Here is an 18,947-nt window from a genome sequence, read left to right as displayed (position 1 = left end):
AGCTGCATTAGGCACAGCTGATTATTAGGCGCCTACTTAATATTTCAAAAGTAGTCTATCAAAATATTTACATTTAATTACATAAGATGTTCACGTATACAACACTAAAAAATAGCTTCTTTTTGGCCGACAACCTTTTAACTTAGTCTAAGAATTCAACACGTCATTGGCTAGCTCAACGCCGACAAAAACGGCCGCGGTTGAAGGAAAAGCGCGTATCAGTATAGGCAAAACACCGCGGTACAGCGCCTTGGGACCTTCTGTGGCCATGAGTTCTCGGAAAACGCTGCGTATGCCATGCGTATATGTACCCTCGGGCGCTGCATAAGACAAATAAAGTAACGTTAATAAGTGTTAGGCATATACAAATATATGAGCATTTGCTAACTGACCAGATTGTAGTCGACTTTTAAGTACATCAAAAGGCACAGCCAGGGACCAAAATGCAATGCCAGCCGTGCCGCCAGCAAAGATGGTTGAGGTCGGTGTTATTTGTCCCGTTGTCGAGCGCCGTCTGGCCAAATCCTGTAAGCCCTCATAAACAACAAAATAAACACCAGTGGGTGAATCTGTGGGATACAATGTCATAAAATGCATGTGTTGATACAAATGATGCTGCACTAACCTCTCAGCACGCAAGCGCAGGTACCTTTGAAGAGACTACGAAGGCCGCCCTGCCTGTACAGCTTTATGGCCGTATCCAGCGTGCCACTATACATAACTGGGCCTGTGACCGGTTGCGTTTGCAGCAACACCTTAATACGATCCGATGGCACAGTGACCAGAGCTGAGCAAATGCCCGCACCAACGCCGGCAATGAAGATTTGTGTGTACGTTAGCTTTACATGTTCGTCCGTTTGAAAGAGACGCTTGCCCGCCGCATAGACAGCAAAATCCACAGCATAGATGGGCGTCACACCGACCAAAGGCGCTGAAATGCCTCTATAAAAGCCTCGAACGCCTTCGGTGCTGAACGTTTTAACAGCACAGTCGATAATGCCTTTATATTTGGGCGGCTGTCCAGCTGCGGGCAATGGCATTGTCTGCAGCCGCACCTGAAAGTGAACTAATTTTAAGCATTTGTTTTTCACCATTTAATAAACATTTTGAAAACATACCTTAATTGTGTCCAAAGGATAGCCTGTGAGCACACTGCAAATGCCTCCAAAGCCGCCAGCTATGAACGATTTGACGGGATTCGCTTTGTGATCTGCTGTTGCCGCTGCCATGACGAACTATGTATTTACGTAAACAATTCCAGAATATCGTCAGCCACTCTTTTATGCTTACTAATTGATACATGCACGTGCGATGACGGCTGCTTGGGTTATGTTATCAGTTGGCTGAGCTGTTGCCTATTTATGCTAATAAAATTGGAAATTTCTGTAGCAAGTTCAACATCCATGGCAAAGGCACAATACAAGCAGTCTTATCAAATAAAACCATATGCTTAATGGGCAGCCAAAAATTTACATTACAGTTTGCTAAACTGTTATTAACAGAGAGCACTAATCTTTGCTGTTCAACGCTTTTTGTTCATTTGTCAGTGTTCTGAAATGTCATAAAATTAATTTGTTACTGCAATTTGGTTTAAAGAAAATATAAATTAGGTTTGGCGGCTTGTTTGGAGAAAACAAACAAAACGGCGCTTGAAACTTGGACTTGGAATAAACAGCTGATAACCGGCCCAAATAACTGCCTCTTAAAATAGATAACGTAGCTCCGTTAGCGAAGAACAGTGGAGATAACAGATAATTGAAAACAAATCTTACTTCATTTTTACCTATTTGAACACGATGAGTCAAATCATGATGCGTAATACTCTTGTATACAATTTTGATTGAGTTCTTAAATATGCTGGAAATTGAATGTACCTTTGTTTGGCGATTTAAAATAAATCTACTTTGAGGATTATCTTTCGAAAAGGAATTTGTTTATTTTGAAAACGATATCTTTCGACAATTTTGAATTCATTAGCAACTATTATAAATTTGGTGTCTTAAGGCTACGGCTCCTAGTATGCGGATGAGCTAATGGTCAAAAAAATGTCAAAGTATCTGAAACTGTAACATAATTTGTTTGACATTTGAAAAAAAATACAATTGCGAAATCGCCTATGCTTAAAATCGTTTATCGAAAATCGACATTCACTGCGATTTCCATCCAATATTTATTTAAACTTTTAATGAAAACAAAGAAAAAAGTTAATTTATCTATGCAATAAACACAATCTAAAATGGTTTTTGAATACAATTATACAACAATAATTTAATCAATCACACGCCCCAACAATACCAATTTCGTGGCTATCGTGCTATCGAGTGTGCCTAAGCAGGGCTGGCTAAAGCGAGCTGAAATTGTTGCGTATGCGTGTGCAAAGCATATGCATAGCATATTTAATTGTTTAAAACGATCCTTTTGTGCAAAAAGTTGTGCAAAAACATATGTAGAACTTATGTCTGATACAGGTGCGCTGGAATTATGTATCAGTTGTAGTGCGATCTGCAGTGGCAGGCGCAAAAGAAGAAAGTGAAGCTACAACAACAACAACATCGACAACAACAACAACATCATCATCATCAGCAGCAGCAGCAACAAATTTTGTAAAAACAACAAAAGCGAAAAGAAAAATACATATATATTTGTACACAAGCAACGCACACGCAACGTGCTCGCATCAGCCCAAAAATTAAAAAACGTTTGCAATGTCCAATGGTGACGATGTGCTAGACAACTGGGAAGAAATTGACGAGGCAGGCGTGAGTATTGAATGACATTACAACAACAGCAACAACAAAATCGTCGAAAATGCTCTCTCGAATCTCTTATAGCTTTGCATGACGCTGCAAACGAAACTGCAAACCGCCAACGACGACACCAGTAGCAAGTTTAAGCCCGCCTTGACAGCTGAACCCGCTGCAGCAGCAGCAGCCGCCGCCGCCGCCTCAAGCAAAATGAAATTGCTACAGCGCCCACAGAGCCTGCAGGAGGGCAGCGGCACAATGGCGACGGCCACGGCCGTTGCGTTGGCGCCCAAGCAAATAATGATTGCCAAGAAGCCGCCGCCAGCGCCGTCGTTGGATGATGAATCGAGCACAGTGCCCGTTATGATGGTACTGCACAAGTCTAATAGCGAGTATGATGCGGCCAATTATGCCACACCGATTAGCAACCAAACGGTAAAGATATTGCGCAGACCCGCACAAGCCGAAGAACGTCGTGATACAAACGGTATACGACCCAAGCAGCCCATCAAGACGCTGCAGCAGCGGGAACAGGAATATGCGCAGGCGCGTCTGCGCATACTGGGCAGCGCCAAGAATCCCGAGGACGATAAGCCGTTAGTATATAACTATATAATACTGCAACACTTCATGCAGATACACAACACTTTCATTCGATTTTTTATGTTTATCGTTAATGTTGTCTGGCTTTATACCCATGCAGTGGCTATTTTATTATAAATTAGTCAATCGAAGGAGACTAGGAGCCAGGATAAAGCTGTGTCCGTCTGCTTGAATGAAAACTAGCCTCCCTTCACAATATAATATAGCTTTTGTAGTAAACAAAAATCGGGCAAAGTTCAGTTTTCCTAAGAACAATTTACTTTTTGTGCTGAAAATGTAACTCTCTTTATTAAGCTTAATACTTATCAGCATCTGCCAACAATTGGACGAGTGAAACAATATATATTGAATCTGCAATTTTTATTTAAGCTTCGCGGCTCCGAAGATAGCTGCTCGTGTTATCGATACTACTGAAACTATCCTCTAATACCTTTGATATTATACCCGCGTTCTTACGATCGCATGTTAGTTTTTACTTATAACTAAGTTCGAAAAACTAAACTATGTCTGGCTTTAATACGCAGTGCTTCGCCGACAACGCTAGTGGTGCTATCAACCCCAGTTCAAGCTGAAGTGCCTACGCCGCCCGCAACTTTCAACTTTAACAACAACAACAACAACAGCGGCAACAATAACAACAGCGGCATTGTTGCGACTGCTGCACCTGGCATGCATCGCTCCAGTTCGGCGCCAAAAATGTCGCAAACAGCGCCCATCTACAACAACTATAACAACTACTATCAGGCGCCGCCGACTCAAGCAGCCATGGGCTACTATTATCAGCAGACACCTTCCATGCATCAGCAACAGCAGCAGCAGCAACAACAAACGCCACCACACTATAACCAACGGATGTCTCCATATGTTGCAGGCGGAGCTGCAGCAGCAGCAGCAGCGGCAGCGCCACCAACCCCCAACTCTCAGCAGAGTTGGTCGCCAGTTGTCGGTGGTAGCGTCTCTGCGGCGCTGCTGCGTCAACAGTCGTTGCATACGACGTCGTTGCAACAGCATCAGGCGCCGCCACCGCCGCCCCAATATGCAAATCCTTATAATGATAATGTCTTACGGTTGCCACGTGGTCCGTGTCCCAATGGCACAATTGGATTTCAGATGCGTCGGTAACAGGCGCCTGGACGCAACAAAAATTCTTTTATTTCTATTATCCCATGCCAATTGAACGCATGCATTCAAAATTGTCATTCTGAGATTGCATTAAGTAATTGTTTTGCTTTATATATTTATTCATTTTGTTTGTGGCACATCGTAACGCTGCAGCAACTACTATGTAAACAAATTTATGACGGAGTTTGGTAGTTATCTTGTAAATTTTACAACAACAACAAAAACAATACAATTTTTTAATGCCTACTAATAATAATAACAAAACAAACAAATGCAAAACCGAATGAAAAATACATATTTTACAAATCGAGCAAATGTTACTTGATCGACTGTTTTCCAAAAGTCAAAGCGGCTTAAAATTTCTTTATAATATTAAATGGCGTGTTCCTATTACAGATTAAGTAAGTATTTAGACTTCGGTCCAGATCACACTCTCAACAGACTGTGGCTTAAACATTTTTTGAGATCTCTGGAGACTATGAGTCTTAGGATCTGGTAAAAGTATTTAAGCAAATACAAAAGAAATTCGCATTTAAAGAATGACCAGTAATTGTAGAGCTATTTTTAAGTATTTCAGGACAATTTCAGACTGAGCTTTAAAAGGCGCCCTTATTCATGCAAGCCCGATTACATTATATCATATATAAAATCAATCTCGGAAATCAGAGCACCTAATGCAATAGACGCGTTGAATTTAAAATTCTAATTTTATAAGACGAACATTTTCATTGTTTTCAGTTTTAAGACCAAGAGTTTGGAAAATCCTATATGGCATATTAATATAATAATTTTAAAATACAGCAGATAATTATTTAAACAGGCTTCAAGAAATCACCTACACAAAAAAATTCGTTAATTATTGAGCAATCGCGGTAACTGTATCAGGATAGTTAATGATAATAAGAAATATACAAAAATCAAAACAAATAAAAATATATATTTACATATATAATCAATATTGAAATTAAATATTTTTTTTGGAACAAGTACGATGATCTCTGGCTGTATTTATTTCCGTAACTGATATAGGGCCATAAATTTGAGATGACGATCAGTTAATTCACTTCAACGAGCTTAAATATGAATTTTATTTGAAGTGTGTTTTTATTTCCAGTTTCTCCAAATTTTACACATCTTGTTCGATTTTGTTATGATTGGAAACAGATAATCAAAAAAGCATAAAGCATGTACATTAAAAACAAGTAAAAAAAAACACTTGACTTGAATAATTAACGTCAAAGCCGTGCTGATAGCTGTTGATGCATTTAGCCCCACACGGGGATGTGCGGTTAAGGCCCCGAAAGGTTATCGATGTGTTTTTGTTATTTCTCCGCAGCTTTTCCAGAATAGCAAAATCAACGAACTGCATTGCAGCGAGCGGACGACGCCAACGACTTTCCAGCCAGTTTCTTATCAGCAACAGGTAGCAACGTTCAATATAAGTGCGAGAGAGAAAGAGTGAGAGAGTGGGAGAGTGGGAGAGTGGAAAAAATAACACACCCAACTGACATCGCAGTTGGCACTGCGGATCGACTTACCTAGGCTCGACTATTTGGACTTTTGCCTACACATAAAAGATTTAATGCAATCCAGTTTCAGTTGAAAACGCGGCGTCGTGCGGTACGGTTTATTAATCAAAGAACGACGAAAGCGGCATAAGAAGAATAACTGAAAAACAGTTTTAACGAAGCTACGCTCATTCACTCTCTCGAACTCGCTCTCTGTGTGCGTGCGTGCTGAAACCCAAACAGATTCTACAAAACGTGAACACGTGGGCACGAGGCAAACGGCAAAAAACAATATAATAATATTTCGTGAATAAAACGTGCACAGGTTTTGATTGTTGTATTTGCGAATAATAAAAAAAAAAATGTCGCATAGCGTGTTGGTCATCGGAAGCGGCGGACGCGAGCACGCCATCTGTTGGAAGCTCACACAGTCGCCGAAAGTTGCGCAGATCTATGCGCTGCCCGGCAGCTTTGGCATTGCGCAGCTGGGCTCAAAGTGCCAAAATGTTGGCGCTGACGCACTGGACCCGAAGGATTTTGAGGTGAGTGCAGCGTACGCTGCGGAGGTTCGTGGTTGCAATTGTTTAAATCCACTGCAGCCACACTGTGCGCGTCCTTCACTTAACCTTCGTGCCGGGCTTAAAGTTACATTGCGCGGCCGTCTGTCTCAGAGACAAGTGTTGAAAATGTTTTCGCCAGTGGATGCTGCAGCTGGCGCTGCGCCGCGCATTTTTCAACATTTTATTGCTCTTTTTTGCTTTTGAGGCCTGCTCTTGACATTTTTTTATGGTACTCGGTTAATTTGGTTTTAATGCTAACCGGGGCTCGTAAATGAATCCAATCAAAACCGTAGCAGTGTCCAATCTTTGCAATCTCTAACTGAATGCGCGTGTATGTGTGTGTGTGTGCGTGTGTGAATATTAACCCTTATGCTTTATGGGGCATTTAAGCGCACATTCATCGTTTTGTCGTAAGCCCAAGTGCCGAATAAAAATTAATATAATTATTAAAATGCAGTTTTAATTGTATTCAATATAAAAATACTCTTGATTATACTATTTAGCTTCTGAAATTATAATTGAGTAATTTATTTGACAATAAATGAATGTATGTGAGATCAATCATATTTATTATATATTACGAGTAAAAAACATATACGGCGGTTTTGCTATTTTGAATGACTGACTGATTGACAGATTGATCAAACCTAATCGCTGAAATTTTATTTTTATTTTATTCTACTTGACGATGTTTGTCTTGTCATCGCGATATCTTTAACCTGCGTGGCTTTGGTGTCTGAGCGTCGGCCTGGCAAACAAATTATTGTGGGTTCAATCCGCGTGCATTACATTTGGTTTTTTCATATTTGTTAATAATGAAGCTAATGATAAAATTGAATTTATGTATGGCTAACTCTTTTAGACGGCTTTTATGCGTACTTCATAAAGTCTGGGATTATTTACATTAGTCGAAAATAAAACCGAAGTAATAATCTAAAATAAAAAAATAAATAAAAATAACATTAATCGAGAAAAAAAAGAAGGTGGGCTGCTTATTATGACTGTTTCCTGCATAGGGCATAAGGCAGAAGAAATACTCTTCATTTCTTTTATTTTGTCATGGAAAGAATGTCTTATTTATATAATGTATATAAATACACGTGTATAAAGATAGCTTCCATGATTACCTAGGCTATACGCGCTGTTGCCAGCAGAGTCTGTTGATTATCATTTCATATCAGCTAGACAAAATATTAAAATATAAATAGTTCGAAGCATCTAGATGATGAGATTGTGCTGATACGATGGATGGATTACAAGCTTATAGACATCTAACTAATATTAAAGCAATATAATTATTATTTTAATAAATATGTGTTCATTAAGTAGAGTGCTTTAAGAGAATTATTAAATATGTTTAGTCGCACAAATCGAAAAATTTTTATTGTGTAGGACTCTTTAATCCAAAAGGCGGCAGATATTACTAAAGAGTGAACAGGGTATTGAGCAGTCGGCTGCTTGTGACTGCAGTTGTATTTTTCACTTGTTTCAATTTAATATTGATTTCTCAGTCTATTTGAAAGCTTGATTTCAATTGCGACATAAATTCCGTTACCTATTAGCAGGTGGATTAGCGTCTGCCCGACTGGCGCCTTAAACAGAGGCGCCCATAAACAATTCCATTTGCTGTCTCATATTTCTGTTATAAACTCATTTTGCTTGGCTTAACACTTCTATTTATTGTCGCTTAATTAATTGTTTAGATCAAATTCACAGTTTGTGTGTGTGTGTGTGTTTGGCTTCTCTGCAAGTTGCCAATTCCCTGTCGGGCCCGCGCCCCGCCCCCCGTTGCCGCCGCCAAATCTTTCAATCAGCGTCGTCGTCTGCTCGCCAACTGAGTTGTGGGCGCATGCGTCAGACGGATCACCTTGGGCGTGGTGCTGGACCGGGTGCGGGGCGTTGTGGGCTCCTGAATGTTGCGCTCGTATACCTTGAAGGCCTCCGCATCGTGGGCAACTGTCTTAATTTCGCCCGTATAGTAATCCTTGATTTGGTAGGGATGTTTGCGTATGTACTCCAGCGAGCGCAGTATATAATCCGGCACCTTGGGTATATGATCGCCAACGGGATAGTAACCCTTCTCATCGGCCACATAGCTAATGCTGATGGGCGTGCCCTCGGGCGAGGTGTAACTGGAGCCGCCCTGGACCGCAATGCCTCCCAGGCCGGACTGTTCGCCCGCAATGCCATTGGACGTTTCATAGGCATACCGATAGCTGCCATCCGGACTCACATCCAGCTCGTTGTGCAAGGTGCGCGTATTGCGATCCGAGTCGGGTATATAGACGCTGGCCTGGATCGCAGCCGCCGCGCACAAGAGTTGAATCTACAAGATTGACACGGCTGATTAGCTTAAAATAAATGCAACTGGGCTGAGTATCTGAGGTATCTTACAAGCAGATTAAACAGCATTTTTTCGTATATGATTTTTAAATTATTTATGTAAATTATTTTAGTTATTTATTTATTTTTTTTTTTTTGGAAATCTCGAATCACTTCGCGGTTGTTCGTTCTAGCGCTTTAAATCAACGACTGTTTGGCTGCTTTTGGCATGCTTTCGTTTTTATATCCAATTCGCTCGCGGTAATTTTTTTTATATTTTTTGGGTTTTTGTTTTTGTTTTTTTTTGGCATTTTTGTCTCTGCGTATTGGAAGCCCAGCTCCAAGAGCGAAGGCGGCGCCGTCGGCGTCGCCGTCTCCAGCCGCTCGTCAGCTCATCTCAAGCGTCACTCATAAATTAAATGATTTTATTTGTCTTATTCTCATCCTCCTTTTTTTTCTTTTTTTTTTAAATTATTATTTTATTACCAAATTGTTTGTCGCTGCAATTCGTATAGATGTGGGCCGGGTTAATTCATTTATTGGCATCCGTTTCGCATGCCCTGCTCGAAGGTTGTGTAGCACTTATTATTTGATATATATTCATATATTATTGTCGCTGATTTTGGAATACATTTATTGCCTTACATTCCATAATTTCTTGTTTTTAGTTTTTTTTGCACGGAAACTGCGAATATTCAAGAGAACGTTGAACTGATCGTAAAAGTAGTTGGGCTAGGGTTTTGAACGGGGCTCGCTTACGAATTGCATTCAGCTAAACAGATCTTAACCTGTTTCCTTTTGCCAAACATATATTGGTCAGATCATTTAATCATTTAACTTGATTATTCTATTATTAAGTGTTGTCAATATGTTATTTGAGCAACATTTAAAATGATTTCATGCCTTAAATGGTTTGCTTCATTAATTAAAATGTCTTTTTACAGTTTTGGCCATAACAAGTGTTTTAGTTGAGGGTGCATGACAGGAAGATACTCTGTACGCAAATCTAAAAAAAAAAACAGAATTTTAGTATTCTATATTACACAACAATTTTACATAAAACAATAATCAAACTTTACGTTATTAGTTTTTTAAATATAGCAAAATACACCAATAAAAAATGTGCATATATTTAAAGGCTTAACTAAAGTTTTGAGGGACTCACAGCTAGAGATTGGAAGAGAAATAGAGAGATAGGGCGAGAGAGCGTGGGAGACTAAAATAAAATAGTACAAGTATGAAAAACGGGGAGAGATACAGAGAGAAAGAGAGAGAGAAGGAGAGAGAGAGAGAGAGGGAGAGAGAGAGAGAGAGCGAGTGAGTGAGAGGGAGGAGAACGGAAAAAAAGAGACTGAAAGTGTGGGTAAAAAAAGCGAAGGTATATGAGTTATGATAAATGGATAGATGGTTCTATAGTATGGTAAACATTGTAGTATAGTAAACATTGTAAAAAACTTCATCTTTTAAATTTTTCAATAACTAGTGCTATCCTAAGAAGATTCTACATTTCAGATTTTGTATTTCGCTTAGCTCGATTCTTACGGCTGTTTCCATTCTTATTCACAAGCCGAGCCAACAAAGCGTAACTAATCTATCACATTTCTGGCCAAAACTCTGAGCTTTGTGTTCTAGCCGGAGCTCATTTGCATATAACATGCAATATAGTAAATCATGTGCAGGTACAGAAAGACAACAAAAAGCCGTCCTTGGCCAAATTTGGAAAGTGGTCAGAAATTCCGAGACTCAGCAGCTTGTAGCAAGAGTATTTCTTCTCGCTGTTTGGGAAATGGATACCTTGGCCGGATTGCCATAAATGGAACTACTAAATGGCTATGCGAAGACGTCACATTTTAGCAGCTGACTTGGGGCCAGACATCAAGATTTGAACGTTCTTGAACTTTGTGGGCGGCCGGAGGACGGGATGAAGGGGAAATGGAATGAAGTGGAGTGCTAACGTGTTAAATGGTCTGGAACGCAGTTGCACTTTGCGTTCGGAGCGGGTAAATCCAATTTGAGATTGGCGCCAAATCGATTAGAACTCAGACTAAGACGCAGCGCATCAGTCACGCTCCGAAACCGGACGAGCAGGGCCCGGATTTTACGATCTGGTTACTCCATCAGGCATAGCTCTTAACTGAGTCAGTTAATCTCTTGCTTGTTGTTGTTGTTATTATTATTAATTTTTTTTGGTAATAACGACATTCACCAATGAGACAATGCACCCAGTTTAATGGCAAAACAATTAGGAAGGAATTTTTTGGTGGCGACAAATTGTTGTCGCCGAAGCCGGCTACAATTTATTGGCTTTAGCTTTATTCTGGGCTTGCCCTGAATTAAGAAATTAACATTTTAAATTGTACCCATACCCTGTACCGCGACTACAAACACAAAAGTAGCTAAAATGGGTATCATTAAGTTGGGCTACAAAATAAATGCCAAGGCAGCAGAAAGATCTTCAATATTTTGTTGACTGAGCATGACTCAAATTTAAAAAATTTTAAAAGTAAATACAATAATTTAGATTATATTCTTTAATTTATTGATTTTTGTATTTATATATTTTGTAAAGATATTTTTATAAAGAATCAAAAAATGCAACGAAATTGTTGTTCTTTGAAAAACGATCTTTTTTTCGGATGCCATAAGATAAATATTTTGTTGACTGAGCACGACTCAAATATTAAAAATTTTAAAAGTAAATACAATAATTTAGATTATATTCTCTAATTTATTGATTTTTGTATTTATATATTTTACAAAGCTATTTATAAACTGCAACGAAATTGTTGTTCTTTAAAAGACGATATTTTTTTTTTCGTATTTTTTTAGGTATTCTTAGAAAAAGAAAATGTCTTGTTTATTGTCTCAAATTCTCAAATAACCCAAAATTTGTGCTTGCTCAGAACTACGCGATTTTTTGTATATGTAGATATTTCTATGCCATATTTATGCTTCACAAATATTATTATAAACACCGAAGTTATTCAAGAACATAATTTCTTTTAGCAAGGATCAGGGGGGAATAATAAGAAAAAACCTTAAGGGCTACTTCTTCTACAGGGTGTCTCATAGTCGGACACATTCTGCCTTACTTGCTTACATTTCAAAATGTGTTGATTTGGATTTTTTCCAGGCCATTGCCAAGTGGTGCACGCAGAAACTGATCTCGCTGGTGGTGGTTGGGCCCGAAGATCCGCTGGCTTTGGGGCTGGGCGATGTGCTGCAGAAGGCAGGCATTGCCTGCTTTGGGCCCGGCAAGCAGGGCGCCCAAATAGAGGCGGACAAAAAGTGGGCCAAGGACTTTATGCTGCGTCATGGCATACCAACGGCACGCTACGAGAGCTTCACGGACGTGAACAAGGCCAAAAAGTTTATACGCAAGTAAATTTCGAGCACAATCGACGGCTAAATAAAAATTATAAAAGCTTCCTCTTTGACATTGCAGTGCACCTTACCGCGCTCTGGTGGTCAAGGCCGCTGGATTAGCCGCTGGCAAGGGCGTCGTGGTGGCCACCCATGAGGATGAGGCCTGTGCGGCCGTTGACGAGATACTTGGCCGGCTCAAGTACGGTGAGGCGGGCTCCACTCTGGTCGTGGAGGAGCTGCTCGAGGGCGAGGAAGTCTCTGTGCTGGCCTTCACCGATGGCAAAACAATTCAGGCCATGCTGCCCGCCCAGGATCACAAGCGTCTGTGCAATGGCGACACCGGACCCAACACTGGCGGCATGGGCGCCTACTGTCCCTGCCCCTTGATTAGCAAGCAGGCCCTGGAGCTGGTGCAGCGCGCCGTCCTGGAACGTGCTGTCAAGGGCTTGGGCCAGGAACGCATCGCCTACCAGGGCGTGCTCTATGCTGGCCTCATGCTGACGCGCGATGGTCCACGCGTTCTCGAGTTCAACTGTCGCTTTGGTGATCCCGAGACGCAGGTAATACTTCCGCTCCTCGAGTCGGATTTATATGAGGTGATGCAGGCCTGCTGCACCGGAAAGCTGGACAAGATCACCCTGCAATGGCGCAGCAGCTTGAGTGCGGTCGGTGTGATCATGGCCAGCGCTGGCTATCCGGAAACCTCGACCAAGGGCTCCCGCATATTAGGTGATTATATAACTTTGTGCATACAAAACTATTCAACGAATTATATGTAGAGAAATTCAGAAAAATTTGACTTCAAATTACTTTTCAAACTGCAGACATCCTGCCTTTAGGATCGTTTCTTGATGCTGGTTTTCCAAGTTTTGCTTTCGAAATTCTAATGAGCCAACCCAATTTGTTACCAACTCCTGAAGAGGGTATTATAATTTTGTCATGAATTTTGACACACATAGAAGGAGACATTTTCGACTCCATAAAGTATATGTATTCCGTCCGTCCGTCTGTCTGTTTCTATGCGAACTTGTCTCTCAGTTTTAAAGCTATCGTCTTGAAACTCTGCTGAGCTCTTTCTGTTGTAGGCAGTTTATATTTCGGAACCAGTCGGATCGGACCACAATATCAAATAGCTGGAGTAGAGCCTAGAATTTACACATTTGTTAAATCCTCAAATGAAGATTGATTATAAATTTAAAGTGTTAACTTATCGAACTTCTCTATTACTAACCTCCCAGGTCTGCCCGAGGAAAATACAGATACCCAACTGATCTTCCACAGCGGCCTGGCCGTTAATGCCCAGAAGGAGCCACTGACAAATGGTGGACGCGTGCTCATCGCCGTTGCCCTGGACGCCAGTCTGAGGCTGGCCGCTGCCCAGGCCACCAAATTGGCGGCGAGCATCAGTTTTGCCGGGGATGGAGCTCAATATCGCACGGATATTGCACAGAAGGCAATTAAAATGTAAATTTTACTACAATATAGACGGCTATATTTAAAGATTCAGTTAGAGCTAAATGATGCCTTGCAAGAATTTAAAAATGGTTGGAAATATATTCTTAAGAGGTTTACGACCCAAGCTGTGCGGGAATAAAGAAATATCAGTTCCAATGCCTGACATAGTATTATATTTTAGCCTTTTTATTTTCTTTTCTTCGTTGTTCTTTTTTCTAATTCTTCCTTCTTAACTATCTATCCAGGACGCCGGCTGCACCGCTCAGCTACAAGGACAGCGGCGTGGATATCGATGCGGGCGACGCCTTGGTACAACGCATCAAGCCTCTGTCACGTGGCACCCAGAGACCCGGTGTCATGGGCGGCCTGGGCGGCTTTGGCGGGCTGTTCCGCGTCAAGGATCTCAGCTACAAGCAGCCTGTGATCGCCGAGGCCATTCAGGGCGTGGGCGCTAAGATACAGTTGGCTCTGCAGAATGAGCTCTACGATCACATTGGCTATGATCTGGTTGCCATGTGCTGCAACGAGCTACTGGAGCTGGGCGCCGAGCCGGTCGCATTTCTGGACTATATTGCCTGCGGCAAGCTGCAGGTGCCCCTGGCCGCCCAACTCGTCAAGGGCATGGCCGATGCCTGTCGGGATGGCCGTTGCGCTCTACTAGGTGAGAGTTAATCTATCAGCAGAACCATTTCTGAGTTATTAACAAAGTGATCAGCAAGGCTAGCTAAGAAAAGAGGGAAGTAATTTTTAACTGGAATCAATTGCGATCAGTTTCTAATGGAAGAATTAAGGTATAAAAGAAGAATTAATTCGATCTCGAACCAAATGCGATCAGTTTCTAATGGAAGAATTAAGGAAGAAAAGAAGGAAGTAATTTTTAACTGGAATCAATTGCGATCAGTTTCTAATGGAAGAATTAAAGATGCGACTGTCAAACGGAAGAAAAGAAGAATTAATTTCTAATGGAAGAATTAAGGAAGAAAAGAAGGAAGTAATTTTTAACTCTAATCAATTGCGCTTTCAAATTCTAAAGGAAGAAAAGAAGAATTAATTTCTTACTCGAATCAAATGCGATCTGTTTCTAATGGAAGAATTAAGGATTCGACTGTCAAAACGAAGTCTTCGCTTTACTAATTGAAATTCCTTTTATTATTTATAGATTTTAGGACAACAGCTGATGAAATCGGCTCCTGTCAGCTATTCTAAATTAAAGAAAGCCAAGCCAAATCTGTCCATCTATATGAAGAGAGCCTAATTACAGATTCATCCTTAAAAGTAGACTGGGCTACCGATCATTTTATTAGAAGCTTAAAATGGTTACTGATCGCTAATTGATCATTAGATAAAGGCACTTAGATCCTTGCTTAAAGGCTTATATAGAGTTACATCTGGCAAAACGGATCAGCTGGAATATGGAAGAAGAATGATCGCTGATCGTTCTTTCAGATTGTTTCATTTGCTTTCAACCAATTAAAAATAATGTATTATAGACTGGGATTATTTAATTTTATTTAGACAGATATCGATCAATTGATCTGATCACATTTAGGCTACGATCGCTCTTACAAATGAGATTTTAAAATTATCTGGCTGATCCCTGATGATGATTAATTTAAGCTGTGATCGCATTTTCCGATAATAGTTAATAGTATTTCTCTATAATTTTGTCACTCTAATCATCTTATGTTTTTGCTGCAAGCGTAGCTTTAGGCTCGCCCTATTAATGCCCATATTTAATACTCCTCTTCCATTTCCCTCCCTCCGCTTGCAGGTGGCGAAACTGCGGAGATGCCCTCGCTGTATGCGCGCGGTCAGTACGACATGGCTGGCTACTGCGTGGGTCTGGTGGAGCAGTCGCAGGTGCTGCCGCGCTTTGACTCGTATCAGGCTGGAGATTTGCTTGTCGGTCTGCCCTCGTCCGGGCTGCACTGTGCGGGCTTCAATGAGCTGCTCATTCAACTGGCCGCGGCTGGAGTCAGTCTCAAGGAGCGCTCGCCCGTCGGCGGCGATCATGGACTCAGTTTAGCTCAGGTGCTGGGCACACCGACGCGCCTCTATGTGCAACAGCTGCTGCCACATCTGCAGGCGGGTGAGATAAAGGGCGTGGCACACGTAACACACGGACTGCTGCCCGACGTGGAGCGCCTGCTGCCCGACAGATTCGAGGTGCGGCTGGACTTTGGTGCGGTGCCCGTGCCCCAGATCTTTGGCTGGCTGGCAGGCCAGCTGCAGCTGAGCGCGCCGGCGTTGCTGGAGCGGCACAACTGTGGCATTGGCATGTTGCTGGTGCTGCCCAAGGCCAGCCAGCTGTGGCACAGCGTATTGCCCGACGCCAAGGTGCTGGGCGTTTTGCAGTCACGCAAGGAGAACGGCGCTCGAATCCAGGTGCGCAACTTTGAGGAGCAGCTGCTGCAGTTGGCGGCGCCATTCGGCGGCTTGGGCGGCAAACAGTTGCCCATGGAGCTGGTGGAGCCGCAGCTGCCAGCGTTAACCGCTGCGAACAAGGATTGCTTTGAGAACGACACCGGACGGCGCCTAACACGCCTGCCCGCCCACTACACGGATCCCATACTCGTCCTGGGCACAGACGGCGTCGGCACCAAACTGAAGGTCGCCCAGCAAACGGGACGCCACGACACCGTCGGCATCGATCTGGTGGCCATGTGCGTCAATGACATACTCTGCAACGGCGCCCAGCCATTCAGCTTCTCCAGCTACTATGCCTGTGGCAAATGGCAGGCCCTATCCGCCGCCGAGGTGGCTGCCGGAGTCCAAGAGGGCGCAAGCCAGGCAAACAGCACCTTGATGGGTAAGTCCAAGTTAAAAAAGCATTCAGGGATTGCAATTATACTTAAGTAGACGAGTCTAAGATATTGAAAGGGGATCCCTTTATGCCAGAGTTAACCGACAGTTAGTATTAGGTCTCTTTCTCTGTCTGTCACTCTAACAAAAATCAAATTCCAAGCCAATTCGAACCTCATTAAATCGTCTGCATCAAGGAATATCTGCAGAACCATACAGGAAATTCTCCATCTGACAACAGAGCGCACGCAAAGCGAAAGGAATAAACTGAGACTTAAATCTGACATACACTCTGGACAAAATCAAATCAAATCCTTAGCGGACATTCCGAATTCCTCAACTAAAACCACGCTAACAGGATGTTGATTTTATGATGATGATTTTCTGTGTGATAAAGGGATAATAGAGAGACCTTCTCTGCGAGGAAATAGACAGACTTTCCCGGCCAACCTTTCTTCGAGACAAAGAGGCATTTGGACTCTCGTAAAACCTCCTGGGTCAAAAGTCATCCAAACCTAATTCCCTCCCCCCTTCCTCGCCATTGGGCAACTTAATGGACCTCCGAGTGAACTCGACCCTTAGCCCTAATCTAACCATAAATGCTTAAATAACCTTCGAAATTATTTGCCTTAGTCTTATTTCATACTTGCATGAGATAATATAACAGATTTCAGCTTAAAAGCTCCTGAATTAAAAGAAACTTTTGCTTATTTTTAAGCAACGAAAATAAAAAATACATCGGTATTAAACGTTACCCCAACTTTAAGAAGCTTCAAAAGCTTTTGAATATGAAGAAATTTGTCTGCAAGCTGCCTTTTCGTCATATCCAACTGGCGAAGCTTTTTATTAATCTGATCTTAATGGTGTCTAGAGCTTCGAGCTGCTTTAAGCTCTTGGAATTTAGTAAAAGCTACTTGCTTTGAGCTTCTTATGAAGTGCTTGAGTGAACCGCTTCCAATCCTTTCTTGAATCCTTTTCAGATGTCCACATAGCCGCCTTATCGCTGCTGTATGAGCCGCAGGTCTACGATCTGGCCGGCTTTGCGCTGGGCATAGCGGACCGAGCCGGCATATTGCCACGACTGAATGATATACAGCCGGGTGATATGCTCATTGGGCTGCCGTCGTCTGGCGTGCACAGCAACGGATTCAGTCTGGTGCATAAGGTGCTCAGGCGAGCGGGTCTAACCCTGTCGGATCCGGCAACCTTCAGCGGGCGTACGCTGGGCGAGGAGCTGCTGGTGCCGACCAAGATCTATGTGGAGGCGCTGAGCCCGCTGCTGGCGCAGGCGGACAATGGCATCAAGGCGCTGGCCCACATCACCGGCGGCGGTCTGCTCGAGAATATACCGCGTGTGCTGCGCAAGGATCTGACGGTGCGTCTCGATGCCAACAAGTATCCATTGCCGCCGATCTTTGCCTGGCTGGCCGCGGCCGGCAATATCGCGCCGCTCGAGCTGCAGCGCACCTACAACTGCGGCCTGGGTCTCATCTTGGTGGTCAGTGCGGAGCAGGTTAAGGCCGTGATGCAGCAGCTGCGCTACACACAACGCGCTGTCGTCGTGGGCGAGGTCATCGCACGCACGGAGAACAAGAAGCCGCAGGTTGTGGTCAAGAACTTCGAGGCATCTCTGGCGCGCAGCCTAAAGCTGTTGACGCAGCCACGCCGCCGCGTCGCAGTCCTCATCTCCGGCACGGGCAGCAATCTGCAGGCGCTCATCGGTTCGTCGCGCGACTCGGCCCAGGCGTTGCACGCCGAGATTGCGCTGGTCATCAGCAATAAGGCCGGCGTGCTGGGCCTGGAACGCGCCACCGCGGCGGGCATACCATCGCTGGTCATCTCGCATCGTGACTTTGCCAGCCGTGAGGATTTCGATGCGGAACTGACGCGTCATCTGGTCGCGGCACGCATCGATCTCGTCTGTCTGGCCGGGTTTATGCGTGTGCTGAGCGCGCCTTTTGTGAGCCACTGGCGCGGACGTCTCATCAATATACATCCATCGCTGTTGCCCAAATATCCGGGTCTGGATGTGCAGCGCAAGGCGCTCGAGGCCGGCGAAATAGAATCCGGTTGCACCGTACACTTCGTGGACGAGGGCGTCGATACCGGCAGCATTCTGGTCCAGGCCACCGTGCCCATACTCGAGGGCGATGATGTCAATAGCCTGACGCAGCGCATCCACCTGGCCGAGCACTGGGCATATCCACGCGCCTTGGCGATTCTGGCCTCCAGCGGGGCCAAAGACGTCGTCAACACGTCGAACTAGCGTGTGCACGGATTTCCATGCCAAACCTTTAAGACAGCTCTTCAATTCGTAGCCCTTCATATCAATGACATGATTATTTTATAATATACATATATGTAAATATTGATAAATAAATTTAACCCCATAATCTTGCTGTCGATCATACTATATGAACAGTATATATATATAGCAGCAATCGGACAAAATTAAAAAATATATA

At 43.1% G+C, this 18,947-nt stretch overlaps 4 protein-coding genes across 6 annotated transcripts; 2 read left to right on the top strand and 2 right to left on the bottom strand.

The window, feature by feature from the left end:
- Positions 1-51: 51 nt before the first annotated feature.
- Positions 52-2,015, bottom strand: MME1 (Mitochondrial Magnesium Exporter 1). 3 transcript variants are annotated; one of them, XM_064698258.1, is made up of 5 exons: positions 1,875-2,015; positions 1,119-1,551; positions 626-1,055; positions 393-569; positions 52-320 (listed from the first exon to the last, which is right to left on the bottom strand). In XM_064698258.1, the coding sequence occupies exons 2-5, from the start codon at positions 1,227-1,229 to the stop codon at positions 148-150; spliced, it is 891 nt and encodes a 296-aa protein (XP_064554328.1). In that variant the 5' UTR covers positions 1,230-1,551; positions 1,875-2,015; the 3' UTR covers positions 52-147. The 3 variants fall into 3 exon arrangements, with proteins under 3 accessions (XP_064554328.1, XP_064554326.1, XP_064554327.1); XM_064698256.1 differs by having other exon boundaries at positions 1,773-2,008; XM_064698257.1 differs by having other exon boundaries at positions 1,784-2,008.
- A 300-nt stretch (positions 2,016-2,315) lies between these two features.
- On the top strand, positions 2,316-4,817 carry LOC135439502 (putative uncharacterized protein DDB_G0282269). The gene is made up of 3 exons (XM_064698254.1): positions 2,316-2,759; positions 2,832-3,340; positions 3,872-4,817. The coding sequence occupies exons 1-3, from the start codon at positions 2,706-2,708 to the stop codon at positions 4,467-4,469; spliced, it is 1,161 nt and encodes a 386-aa protein (XP_064554324.1). The 5' UTR covers positions 2,316-2,705; the 3' UTR covers positions 4,470-4,817.
- A 1,522-nt stretch (positions 4,818-6,339) lies between these two features.
- Gart (trifunctional purine biosynthetic protein adenosine-3 Gart) lies at positions 6,340-18,895 on the top strand. The gene is made up of 7 exons (XM_064697458.1): positions 6,340-6,519; positions 11,993-12,240; positions 12,305-12,954; positions 13,464-13,689; positions 13,926-14,341; positions 15,452-16,489; positions 17,463-18,895. The coding sequence occupies exons 1-7, from the start codon at positions 6,340-6,342 to the stop codon at positions 18,746-18,748; spliced, it is 4,044 nt and encodes a 1,347-aa protein (XP_064553528.1). The 3' UTR covers positions 18,749-18,895.
- Pcp (Pupal cuticle protein) lies at positions 8,186-9,067 on the bottom strand. Its single transcript, XM_064697773.1, has 2 exons — positions 8,932-9,067; positions 8,186-8,863 (listed from the first exon to the last, which is right to left on the bottom strand). Exons 1-2 carry the CDS (start codon positions 8,947-8,949, stop codon positions 8,348-8,350), a joined length of 534 nt encoding a protein of 177 aa, XP_064553843.1. The 5' UTR covers positions 8,950-9,067; the 3' UTR covers positions 8,186-8,347.
- Positions 18,896-18,947: the final 52 nt, after the last annotated feature.

This window comes from Drosophila montana, unplaced genomic scaffold (assembly GCF_035044405.1).
Source record: "Drosophila montana isolate Dmon_TW-CO22-7 unplaced genomic scaffold, ASM3504440v1 contig_402_1, whole genome shotgun sequence".
NCBI classification, from domain to species: domain Eukaryota; kingdom Metazoa; phylum Arthropoda; class Insecta; order Diptera; family Drosophilidae; genus Drosophila; species Drosophila montana.
This window is presented reverse-complemented; position numbering and strand designations above follow the sequence as displayed.

Coding starts and splice junctions, on each gene's coding strand:
- MME1 (XM_064698258.1), bottom strand. CDS start 1,229: ATGGCAGCGGCAACAGCAGATCACAAAGCGAATCCCGTCAAATCGTTC. Junction 570..625: donor CTGCGCTTGCGTGCTGAGAG/GTTAGTGCAGCA, acceptor TGTATCCCACAG/ATTCACCCACTGGTGTTTAT. Junction 321..392: donor TAAAAGTCGACTACAATCTG/GTCAGTTAGCAA, acceptor TGTCTTATGCAG/CGCCCGAGGGTACATATACG.
- LOC135439502 (XM_064698254.1), top strand. CDS start 2,706: ATGTCCAATGGTGACGATGTGCTAGACAACTGGGAAGAAATTGACGAG. Junction 2,760..2,831: donor AAGAAATTGACGAGGCAGGC/GTGAGTATTGAA, acceptor AATCTCTTATAG/CTTTGCATGACGCTGCAAAC. Junction 3,341..3,871: donor AATCCCGAGGACGATAAGCC/GTTAGTATATAA, acceptor TTTAATACGCAG/TGCTTCGCCGACAACGCTAG.
- Gart (XM_064697458.1), top strand. CDS start 6,340: ATGTCGCATAGCGTGTTGGTCATCGGAAGCGGCGGACGCGAGCACGCC. Junction 12,955..13,463: donor CAAGGGCTCCCGCATATTAG/GTGATTATATAA, acceptor CTAACCTCCCAG/GTCTGCCCGAGGAAAATACA. Junction 16,490..17,462: donor GGCAAACAGCACCTTGATGG/GTAAGTCCAAGT, acceptor AATCCTTTTCAG/ATGTCCACATAGCCGCCTTA.